This window comes from Rutilus rutilus, assembly GCF_951802725.1.
Source record: "Rutilus rutilus genome assembly, chromosome: 10".
NCBI lineage: Eukaryota > Metazoa > Chordata > Actinopteri > Cypriniformes > Leuciscidae > Rutilus > Rutilus rutilus.
In genome coordinates, this window is record NC_140215.1 from 39,654,287 (window position 1) to 39,666,699 (window position 12,413).

The following is a 12,413-nucleotide window of genomic DNA, read 5'->3' on the forward strand; positions in this document are numbered from 1 at the left end:
AGCCCTGTATTCTTTAAAAAAGATAACAAAAATGTTATTTGTTCAGGTCCTATCCCCTGACCAATCCGCTATCCTAACCTTAACCACTCGAGGTGAAAAGTCTAATCAATCGTGAGCCACGCAATGAGCTGCTTCGTAGGGCGGGTCTTGGCGCTACCGGTCACGTCTCCCGCGCGTGCAACGTTCAGCTTCTTCTTCTTCTTTTTTCGGCGGTTACTGCACTGCCCGCTGTGGAGTGTGGGGCAGAAATGGCTCGAGTTTGGAAGAAACAGCAAAGCTCTCTGTAAAGGATAACGACTAACGGTAAGTAATAGTAGTGGTAATAGTAATAAGGATTGGTAATAAATAGGATTCTTGGAGTAAGTTAACGCCACCGCATTGCGAATGCCACATTCAAGGGGCTACCACTAGCTATGCTAAAGTTACTTAGCTACACCTAGCTAATAGAGGGTTTTCACGACGCGTCATCAATCCGGAAGTCGGCCATTTTGGAGGTACTGAACGTAAACAGTGCCATTGAACTGAACGGACTCGCAAATTTGGCTGATTATTGCTTCTGAAAAATGGTCAAGTTTTGGTCTGTACTCATCGGTCGCACCGAGAAAAAACATTTCTAGTTCTATAGACTGCCGAAAGTTAAAGAGAAGAGTGCAAAAAACTGATGAAAGATGGCGTTTGTGGTTGAGAGGCACAGCATCAGCCACATGTGTAAATGAAGCGTTAACTATGGCTAAAATTTTGACGTATAATAGTTAACTATGGGTACATACACACTGTCAATCCGATTATCTTTGTATCCGATTGGAATATGATCTAAAATGATGTCCACACTCCACACTGTATTGCAACTGTTCAGAACCGATTTGTGTGTCCACGCAGCTCTTTGACAATACGGCAATGATGTTGCGTTGATGGATAGGTTTGCATTTGCAATATAAATGTTTTCTTATTTAAATTTTACAATATGGAAATGTAGCCGCCGCGCTGGACTACTGCGTCTCGAGCTGCAGAACTGTAGGAGGCTGGTAGGTTACTGTATGCACAATCCTTTTTCATCCGCGCCGGTTTCAAAATACTTTTCAAAAATAATAATTTTCTGCTCGTCCGGCACTTTGCATCAACACAACCTTGTTTCGGCAGCGACTTTCAGCATGTTCCCTATAACAACGTCTGATGTTTATATTTTACGTGGCGTGAGAAAGTCACATAAACCACGAGAAAGAGCGTTCAGACTGGTGGATTTCCTGATATGTGATTTGAATAGGATATTAAACCACATATGGATGTAGCTTGAAACTGATTTCATGTGCTTTTTTTTGGACTGACAATCTTAACGTAGCCAATGTCGGGATACGAAAAAGAAGTAAGGACTAGAGAAGCTAGCTCGTTCAGATCTTTACCACATATTACCTTAAGTTTGTCAACATTTTGAGCTCTTTCCTGCTTACCAAGTCCTTCTCTATATGATTTCGCAGCTTCCATGTGTTTTTCCCGTGGTTTAGACATCAGAAATTAGTGTAACAATGTGTTCAATAGTACATAAACAGTGCAATCCATGCCGTTGTTTACATCCGAGCACCTCCAATATGGCCGCGCATCCGGGTAACTGACCAAATCGTGACGTAGGTGAAAACCCTCTATAGGCCTACTGTAAATGTTTGTCTACAGAACTCTAGTCTGGCTATCACCAGACCAAGTTCAAGAATCAAATCGCTGGCAGAGAGGGCAGGGTTTACCCAGACTAGCAGAACTCTATTCTTTATTAAAATAATTACTACTCGCTATATATATCTATGGTTACAAATCTCCTAGACTTCAGACTCTTCAGAAATGTCAAAACATACGAGAAATACACGTGTGTATTTGTGGAATTATTTGGCAAAACATGTCTTAGTGACAATGAAACTCTGGTATTCATTCAGTGGTGATCATAAGCCTAGCTGTATTTGTTCTTGATCATTTATATTTCATGCTGCTACATTATTAATAGATTATTTATAAAAATAAAAATCAGGAGTTATAATTTACATGAGTTAGTAATACAAATAACTTGCATTAAATTTACATTTTGGTGATCAATTGATCATCAATGATCAATACTTTTGGTACTTAAAGAATATGATGTTAATAATTATTTTGTAGTTTGACTTAAGATTTTGAAATTGTGGTACATAACAGTGCAGTAGCCGATTATTAATAAAACAGCTCTATATTATTTCTGATACCAGTTATTGCTATTATTGTTAAAATGACCGTAGTCTCCCTGTTTCCCCCTGCTGTTCAGTAAACAGAAAATGCATTTTCGGGATATTCATTTTATCCAATTAGGAGAGAGAATTCATGCAGGATGAAGAATAAACAAGTGAAAGTAGAAGTGATAAAATAAGAGAAACTTTATCTATCGTAGGGGGAAATCAAAATGGTACAAAGAAATTAACAGAGAAAATTGGAAGTGGAAAATTGACACTTTCTAAGAAATGTATTTCTGTTTACTAAAGAGCTGATTAGATGTAAACCTTTGTTACTGAATAAACGCTTCATCAGAATATAGAGTTTTACTTTTACAAAAAGTTCCACTGTATATTCCATCAACTTGGGTCTGTATTTATATAGTATTGGAGTGTCAAAATGACCAGACGAAAACCTGGAAAACGATGGAGAAGGACTGGTAATGAAGAAGACCCAAATAAACGACCAAGACGGGCTGCACAATTGGTGAGTAGCCTGGCATAGTTGTGTTGCAGTAAATTTGCAGCAGATAGGATATTTAATGCCTTATTTTCCTCCCTGCAGTCATCCCTCCCTGCAGCCACCAGTGTTCATGTGGAGACTGATCAGCAATATTTAGGTAACTTATGAAATGTGTTGGTGTGTGTTTAATGTTCAAAAGCCACACCCAGTCCCATGTGCAGAGGAGAGAGAGATCCTGAACAGAATTAGTTCTGATTAAGAGTCACAGGCCCTGTAAATAGATAGATTAGTAGATAGAATGCAGTCTACAGCTGGTCAAACCAAGCATGGCAAAATAGCTTTCTCTTATTCTTCTCTTTTTCTTTTTTTTATCTTTTGAGTTTCTTACAAGAAGATTTCTCACCCGAAATCTGTTTCGGGTGAGAAATCTGAAAAATGTAATTTAAGCAAAATGAGACTCTAATATTGATCTAGAAAAAATGTGTGAACCACTGATGTGTCCTCTTGTCTGTGTCAGGAGGTAGCAGCAGCAGAACACAGCAGGGGGGGGTGCCTCCTGGAGGAACCCAAAACGCATCACTTCAAGGGGAACACGCCCAACATCCAGGTGTCCATGCAGGATGTACCGCACTCACTCTCGGACATCAAGTCTCTCACCACCTGCCAGGTACACACACCCTGTCTGTCTGTCTGTCTGTCTGTAATGATGTACAGTATATATTTTTTTGCTCACTGAGCAGGGGTCTCATTTATAAAGCGTGCGTACGCACAAAAAAGGCCTTGAAACAGGAGTACGCCACTTTCGACACATAAGTTGTGATTTATAAAAACAAACTTGACGGGATAATTTGCGCACCTGCACGCAAACTCTGACCCATGCGTACGAACGTTTTGGAGACGGCGCAGTTTGGCGACACCGATGGTGAGCTGGAGTTAAATGTCTTTTTGGTCACTTTTAGGCAGAAAATCAAAGAAAATTATACAGCTACAGAAAGATATAGAATACAGAACAGATACAGAAATATTATTTCACTCACCAAGCATATCACTTGAAGCAAATATCCATCCATTCTTAAATGTCCGCGTCAGTGAGCACGTTGGGCCGTTTAGTGAAACTGGCGCATAATATAGCTTGACGTAAAACCGTAAATCTTCATTATGAGTAGTAATCATAAATAGGCTACAGTGCATGTTCACAATAACAGTTTAAATAAATTAATTAATAATTTACTAAACTATATGTTCTACTTCTAATATTAAACATTTAGATTGAATATGCCATTCTCATTGGAGTTAAACACTTAAAATAGGCCTACATGAAATCATTACATCGCCAGACAAGTTCATTTGATCTTGGTCTGTAGAGAGAGAAATAATCTGCGAACATAGATTGAAATGCACATAATCTTAGAATAATTTCTTAATGCGCATGTGAACGCCATCAGAGTTAATCACAGGTTCGCATTAAAGTCTGTGTAGAGAGAACGGGGTCGTCTTAGCGGCCCCTAATTTAATAACTAATGAACGTTGCGACGGAAGTGAATTAATCACAACTAACTTTAGCTAGAAAAAGCTAGATAAATAGCTAGATAATACCAAGTATTATCCATTTGTCTCTGTAAAGCTGCTTTGAAACAGCCTACACTGTTAAAAGCGCTATATAAATGAAGATGACTTGACTTGACAAAAATTTAAATATTCAATAAATAGAAATATTTGTTGTGGATGCAATGCTTTTGAACACTTTTCTTCTGGCATGCTGTGCTTTAATGTTTTAACTATAATTGCTTATATCATGATAGCTGAATATTAAATGAATAGATGAATAATTGTCTGAGAAAATAGCTTCGTGCAAATAATGCACAACATGGTCTAAATCTGTTTCAATTAAAAATACGATTTAGCCCGTGGAAAAGATTGAGAAAAATAAATGTATTTTACACTATTTCATTTATTTATTTAAAAAAAAAGGCAAACTAAATTATTTTTATTAATGTGACATGACGCACATCCATATTTCATATTGACTAATGTCTTGTAGGCTACCTACCGGTAAACATGTTAGATGATCACGTGGATGAATAATCATATGCAAATGATATGCAGATGAGGATATACATAGTAAAACTAGGCATTGTAAGCTCCTTATATGGTTATTTCGGGGAGGAGACGCATGTGCGCACAATCTTCCGCTGACTCTGGCTGACTGGGATTTATAAAGTGAATGTTGCGCAGGTTCTGGCGTACGCACGGTTTTATAAGTCTGAATATTTTTTTGCGCACGCCATTTTTGGCTTTCGGGCGCATGTACACTTTTAGTAAGGATCCTATGCACAGTTTTATAAATGAGACCCCAGATCCTGCTAAAATATGACACAATAATCTGAGTGTAAGAAAGTGATATACAGGTTGAGACGATATAGGTTTTGTGTTGTGACAAGATGTTTTTTGACCCTTAATGATTTTTATTCTATTTTATTACCAGCACAAGGTAGCGTGGCACAAGAGAGTATTTCAACTGTTAACTCTATCGAAGACAATGAAGAACCATCTTCCAGATCAGCCTTCAGCGATCCTCCTGATGACCTAACAACTGAACTACATGGCAATGCTGAGTATGATCCATCTCAATTATTTGAGGAAGCTCTCCCTGATGTGGGGGATTGGACATATGATGATGGACATTTGTTCAATGAGGGATTTGAAGAGGGTTTGAGTGAGGACTGTGCAGAAGAGTCAAATTTCAAGGACACAACACACAAACCATTATATGACAATGCATCAATAACTGTTGCAGAGAGCCTTCTGATCATCATGGCTTACGTAAACTGTCATAAAGTAACTGATAAGGCCCTTAGTGATTTGCTTAAAATGTTTAAGTTGGTTTGTCCTGATAGTCTGAATACAGACTGCTTAAACAGTGTACAGAAGTTAAAAGACTTTTTTTTCTCACATGCTGCATCATCTCCTATTGTATTGCATAAATATTGCAGTACTTGTTTTGGCTCATTAGAAGGTGAACAATTACAATGTCTATCTTGTGGGACCAGTGTGTCAGAAGAAAGATCCTCATCCTTCATAGAGGTTCCAATTGATGCTCAAATAAGGTCATTGTTTCTCAAGCCAGGTTTTCAGGAGAAACTTAACTTTAGATTAAGCAGGAAGAAGACAGATCCTAACAACATTGAAGATATATATGATGCAGAAATTTACAAACAGCTTGTAGATGGGGGTGGTCCTCTTAGTGACCCTAAAAACATCTCACTTACTTGGAACACAGATGGGGTACCTATTTTTAAATCGTCCAAGTTTTCAGTGTGGCCTTTTTATTGTATCATCAATGAACTGAGTTTCATGGAACGTACAAAAAGAGAGAATATGATATTTGCTGGACTTTGGTATGGGGACTCAAAACCATCCATGGTTACATTCCTTAGACCACTAGGTGACACACTGAGTAAACTTGCAGATGATGGAATTCTTGTGCAACCTGCAGAGTTGACATCTGAACCTTTTGTGTGTAAAGTGCTCACCATTGCTGGAACATGCGACTTACCTGCTAAAGCATTAGTCCTTAATTCAGTGCAATACAATGGGAAATTTGGATGTCATAAATGTGAGCAGCCAGGAGAGACTGTAAAGACAGGGGAAAGGGGACATGTTCATGCATTTCCATACCAACATAGAGATCCAAAAGGCCCACTGCGCACAAATGAAAAGTTTGCTCTTGATATGAAAATCGCAAATGAGACCAAAACCCCTGTTAAAGGGGTGAAGGGTCCCTGTTGGCTTAGCAAACTTAAATGTTATAACCTTATCAAAGGCACTGCCATAGATTACATGCACTCAGTCCTTCTTGGAGTAATGCGCCTTCTGATGGTTCTGTGGTTTTCTCCAGAGTTTTCTCGTCAGCCCTTCAGCATGGCAAAAAATGCAAAGGAAATTGACAGGCGATTTCAGGATATCTCTCCTCCATCCTCCACTCGATATCCTCGATTAGTGACATCTCACAGAATGTTTTTTAAAGCATCAGAATATCGGGATATTTTAATCTTCTATGGACCTGTTGTTTTCCGTGGAATTCTTGCAACACTGTACTACAAGCACTTCCTTCTACTAAGTGAAGCCATTTTCATTTTGTTGATGGAATCCATATCAGTTGAACAGATTGATCATGCAGAGAAACTACTGTGGAACTTTTGTTCCCAAATGGCTAATCTATATGGTGAGCGGTACGAAACTGCAAATGTACACCTTCTTGTGCACCTAGCAGACAGTGTGAAGGCCCTTGGTCCATTATGGACTCATTCGTGTTTCCATTTTGAGGACAAGAATGGCTATTTGTTAAGGCTCATACATGGCACTCAAAATATACCTATGCAGATGGTCCATGCAGTCAAACTTGTGCAGTCTATTCCTGTTATTTCACAAACCATAAAACCAGGGAATGCCATAGCTGAATTTTACACACGGATGACTAAAGATGAGTTTCTGTCAGGAAAACAATGATTTGTCTAGGACCAAACTATATGGAGCATCTAGTGAACTTCAACTGGACACAGTTCAACTCTCTACATTGGAAAGACATACTGGTCATTGCATCAGTTCTAAAACAGTAAGGATCTTTCACAGGGCACAAGTTAAGAGAAATTATCTCACATCAAAACACTATGGGAAAGGCAATAGAAGAAACAATTTTACAGTCGTTTTTTCTAGTGATGGACAAAGAAAGTATGGACAGATTGAGTACTTCTTTACCTCAGAACATTCATATGCCAAATGGGCCCTTGTTCATGAATTCAAAGTTGCTGGTTTTTCTTTGCTGCATGATAGTGTAACAAATGGTACATGCAGTCATGTTGTTCCCCTATTGGAAACCTCTGTTAATACAGTAGTTTCCTTGGATCATATATTGGGTAAAGTTGTTTTCTTTGACTTGACATCTATGCCTGGCATTGCTTTTGCAGCTAATTTCCCAAACACACTTGAAAAGTTTTAACCCCTTAATATTGGGTTTATACTGGATGCAACAGTGGGTCATGGTCAGGGTGTGTGGTGGCAAGATGAATTGCCTCTATTGTATTATCAGGGTGCTTGAATGAATTGAATTAAAACAGCATGTGCTCTATTATGTGTTACACACTCTTTTACTGCTCTATACAATAGAGCTTTGCTGTGAATTCTGTCAAAACAGCACAATGTCAACATTTAGAAAGTCCACAAAGGTGTCTTTTGAGCACATCATGGCTTATGTTTTGATGGGTTACGTTTTGGAACTCAAAATTGTAATTAATGAATTGTATGGCTTGTGTCAGAAATAAACACATTTTGTAAGTTGAACATTATGTAAACCATCTCAAATTATTTGCCTGAATTGATTACTTCTTTTCTTAAATTTTGCGCTGAGATAAATTGAGATATGATTGAGCTATAATATTAAATAATGTCTCATATTGAGACTAATTTGAGAGCTTGCACTACTCTATTTTTTCTTTTTTGCTGAAACACTAGAAAGAGACAACTGTAAGAGAATCTGAGAACTCAAATAGTGAGCAGTACGAGACATATTTCTCACTGAGATATAACTGAGATCAAATTGAGACATATTTGAAAGCGGCACAGTATGTCTCATTTTTCTCTTAGTTGAGATCAGGAAAAGAGACAGCTGTGAGAGAATTTAGAGAACTTGCACTGTGCTCAATGTGAGACTTAATTCTCAGGAGAGACATTTGAGAAGAATGAGAAAACCACTTTGGTCTCAATTAGTGCTCATTTATATCTAGGAGATGTAAATGTGACATAAAGGAGATCTCATCTTCAATTTTGCTTTGCTATGGGAAACCATTTAGTGCTTTGTAAGTAATCATTTACTTTTGATCTTACAATCGTTTAAAATTTATACGATGTTTAACCCTCTGGGGTCTGAGGTGTTTTCTGGGCCCTGGAGGTGTTCTGACATGCTCTGACATTTCTGATTATTTATGTTACTTGTGACATTTTCATGGCTAAAGTCTGATTACACTGTATTTAGCACAAACTCTGCTACAATAATATGTCAGCAGCATGTATTTAAAAGTTTGTAGTTTTGAGATAATGACATTTATGTGTGGTTTGTATTTACTGGCGTCCCGAGATAACAACAGAAAAGCAGATGGGAAATAATTAGCGTAGCTGCTGTTCATAATATTAATGCATTCAATCTGATTCAACTGTAGTATAAAAGTTAAGTATTATGTGAATGCTTGGCTAAAGAGATGCGTCTTTAATCTAGTTTTAAACTGGGACAGCGAGTCTGAGCCTCGAACAATATCAGGAAGGCCATTCCAGAGGTCAGGAGCCAAATGTGACAGCTTATGTGTTGGGGCTGAGCCCCGGAGAGCCCAGGCCCAATTTAACCACTGGCTGTACAGCAGATCTAGAAGAAAATAGTGTCATTGTCCAGCTTAAGTGAGTTCAGTGTTGATTAATTTCCTTTGTAAACATTATTATTATTATTATTTTTTTTTACCTTTATTTAACCAGGTTAATCGGTTGAGAACAGGTTCTCATTTGCAACCGCGACCTGGCCAATTATTTATCTATTTAGTTCATTTATCTATACAGCCGCTCTAGAGAAAACAGTGATGTCATCGTCCAGCTCAGTTCAGCGGTGTCTGTGCAGGCAGATCAATAATATTGATGAATATTAAGTGACAAAAAAAGCTAAACTACAGCTACAGGTTTTAGAAAAACTAAAAAGCTCACAGGAGAAAAAAATAATCATACATTGTCTGCAACATAGTCATTTATTAATATTTCATTGTCCTCTCGTTTTTTTCATGTGTTCATAATTTATTTGCATGACAGCCTGGCTAAAAATTACGTCTGTACAATTTGGAATGTTTCATTGTGTTATCACAAATAAACAATTGACTCCAGGCACAACTACACAATACGCCTACAAAATCTTTAACACATTTTTAATACTATTTGAATAAAGGGTGAATCTGACAATTTTCCTTTGCCTCACTTTTCCACAAGGGATTGCACAGCATCAATACTAATTTATGATAATTTTGCACAATGCAAAAAAAAAAAGAAAAAAAAAAAGACATATTAACGTTTCCGTGTCTTAATTAAATTATTTTATAATAATTACATTAAATGATTGGTGTCATGCTGCAGTGACCTCACCCTTGCAGGCTCACTGTTGGCTGATTCAGTGGTTGAGGGTGGCCATTTTGGGTTGACATCATTGTAGTCCTTAGTTTGCAGCACTTTAGTGCCACTTCAGAAAGCACTTAAGAATCAGTCTTAGACTTTGCTGAAAGTCGCTTTTAGCTTCTTTATAAAAGTGTCCTACTCTTAGAGAAGTCTTACTTTTTACTAAGAATTTTTTGACACTTAAGTCAAAGCTTAAGACTATTCTTAAGAGCAATTCTTAGAAGTTTTATACATACAGGCCCAGGTGTAAATGCCCTCCGAAACGCATTCGAGACGAATTTGAATCCGATCACTCAAACCACTTCAGGAGGAGGTCTGGGCCACATTCCAGATGAAACTGGACAAGTGTAAATGCATCTGGTTGTTGAAACCATTATGTAAACACTATGACGACGCTACTGCGACACGCATCGCCGCAGATGAGAAACTGAGCATCTCATTCATCAAGCCAACGTGCAAACTATCGCAAATCACAGTGAAAGTAAGTCACAGACGCTTAACACACAATCATCATCATTAAAAGTAAAGAAACGAAATGATCATCTTACCAGGGCTGTTACTGCTCTCTCTTATTGCGGTCTTTGATTTTGAAATTTTAGCTGATGATCAATAAAATGCAGCTCATATCTGTTGCTTTTGGTGACGTGAACTCCATTTAATCTGCATATAGTGCGGGAATTGAAGATCGGATTTAAATCCGTTTTGCAAAAACACATTTATATGACCAGGGGGCTGTTCCATAAAACAAGATTAGAGTATAAGCCAGGCTTATTTCAGTTAGTCAGACGTATTGTCGGTGGATTCTGTTTCATAAAGCAAACTTAAAATAGTTCAAACTCAGTTACCCTGGCAACTTATGCTGGGAAACTAGCCTGGTCCAGGGCAGGCTAACTGTCAGGCTAAGCCTCAGTTGTTACACAGATCCTCTAACACTGACCAACAAGAACAGAATGTTATTACCACTGACACTCTCTCATACCATTATTGGACTTTATTAACCACTATTAGTCCAAAAATAAATACACAGTATACAGAAAATCAACTTAAATAAGGCTACAATGATAAATTAGACAATATAGACCTATAGATAGATAGATAGATAGATAGATAGGCCTAAATACAATATATATATACTACAGGTTTTCTTTTTTTACTGGCTGAATGTTTTGTGCCCAAGATTTAATTAGATTGTTTTAAAGATTTATGAATACATTTCTCTCTGGTTTTGTTTGGCAGCTGTAGTACGTTTATGATTATTAGAAGAACATTAGAACACAATCTGAAAAAAGCTTTGTAAAGCAGAAGTTAAAATCACAAAATTAAAAATAAATAATTACAAAAGCAGAGTATACATTTTAACTAGTAAGATGAATCTGAGCTTAGTAATTGACAGTATTAGCCTACATTTGATTTACCCCATTACAATAGTCACTTTACAGTTTAGTATATATATATATATATATATATATATATATATATATATATATATATATATATATATATAATGTACTTTATTATGTCTTTCAATTCAAACACATTTAACACAATTACAAATTGACAGTTCCTTTAAAGACATCATATTTTCCCCCAATAAATATTCCTTATTTTTCCTTCTACTTTTTTTCTTTTGTGATAATACCCACCAACACACATGATTAGAACAATAACCAAAAAGTACATAGTTAGACACTTTTACATATGATTTAAGGGGGAAAAGACAAAAAACAATAAATAAATAGTAATAAAAATGTAACATTAACATATTTATATCAAACTCTTATAATGACACATAATTCCTAATAGTTATTCAAGTAATATTATTTGAATATCAAATATTCAATATTAAATAAGTAAATAAATAAAATAACAAATAACTAGAAATAAAAGGGAGGGAGGGTTATATAAAAATGTAGTTAATGTAGGCTAATATATATTCCTTTATTTTATGGAATATTCTTTAATTTTAGAGTTGCACATATCTTTTCAAAATGTATACATTTGCTCTTAATTTAATGTTATCCTCTCCATAATGTACTTTAGAAACTAAATCTACTCATTTAAAACTGGGGATTCTTGCTTTCTCCAAAAAAATATTGCATTAAAAGCTGTAATTCTCAGCATTCTAAATAAGTATACATCATCTTTATTAAGTAGCATAGGTCCTATACCCAAAACTATATTTTGTATCTCTATATATTTAGTTTCTTAAAAAAAATCTTCCCTGAATTATAGGCTACTTCACTGAAGTACTTCTGTTCGCTAGAAGTTCAGTGCAACTTATCCAACATCCTAAAGATAAATTATTATAATTAGAAGATATTTCTAGTGTTATAAAATATCGCATATTAATTTTCCAAGCAAAATGTATATTTTAGTCAGAATTATTGCGCTCCTATATGGCGTGCATGCGCGCAGCAGCGCTCGTTCAATATGAAAATTAGCAGCAAAATGGATATATTTGCATGACTTTCGAACATTTACAGATGGAGAATATAACTGTAAAATGTAAGTTTTGCACT

General features: G+C 36.4%; 1 protein-coding gene across 1 annotated transcript; it reads left to right on the forward strand.

Annotated features, from left to right (window-relative positions):
* The first annotated feature begins 2,128 nt into the window (after positions 1-2,128).
* LOC311297781 (uncharacterized protein) lies at positions 2,129-8,523 on the forward strand. The gene is made up of 4 exons (XM_084420216.1): positions 2,129-2,715; positions 2,794-2,848; positions 3,209-3,358; positions 5,177-8,523. The coding sequence occupies exons 1-4, from the start codon at positions 2,629-2,631 to the stop codon at positions 7,198-7,200; spliced, it is 2,316 nt and encodes a 771-aa protein (XP_084276342.1). The 5' UTR covers positions 2,129-2,628; the 3' UTR covers positions 7,201-8,523.
* Positions 8,524-12,413: the final 3,890 nt, after the last annotated feature.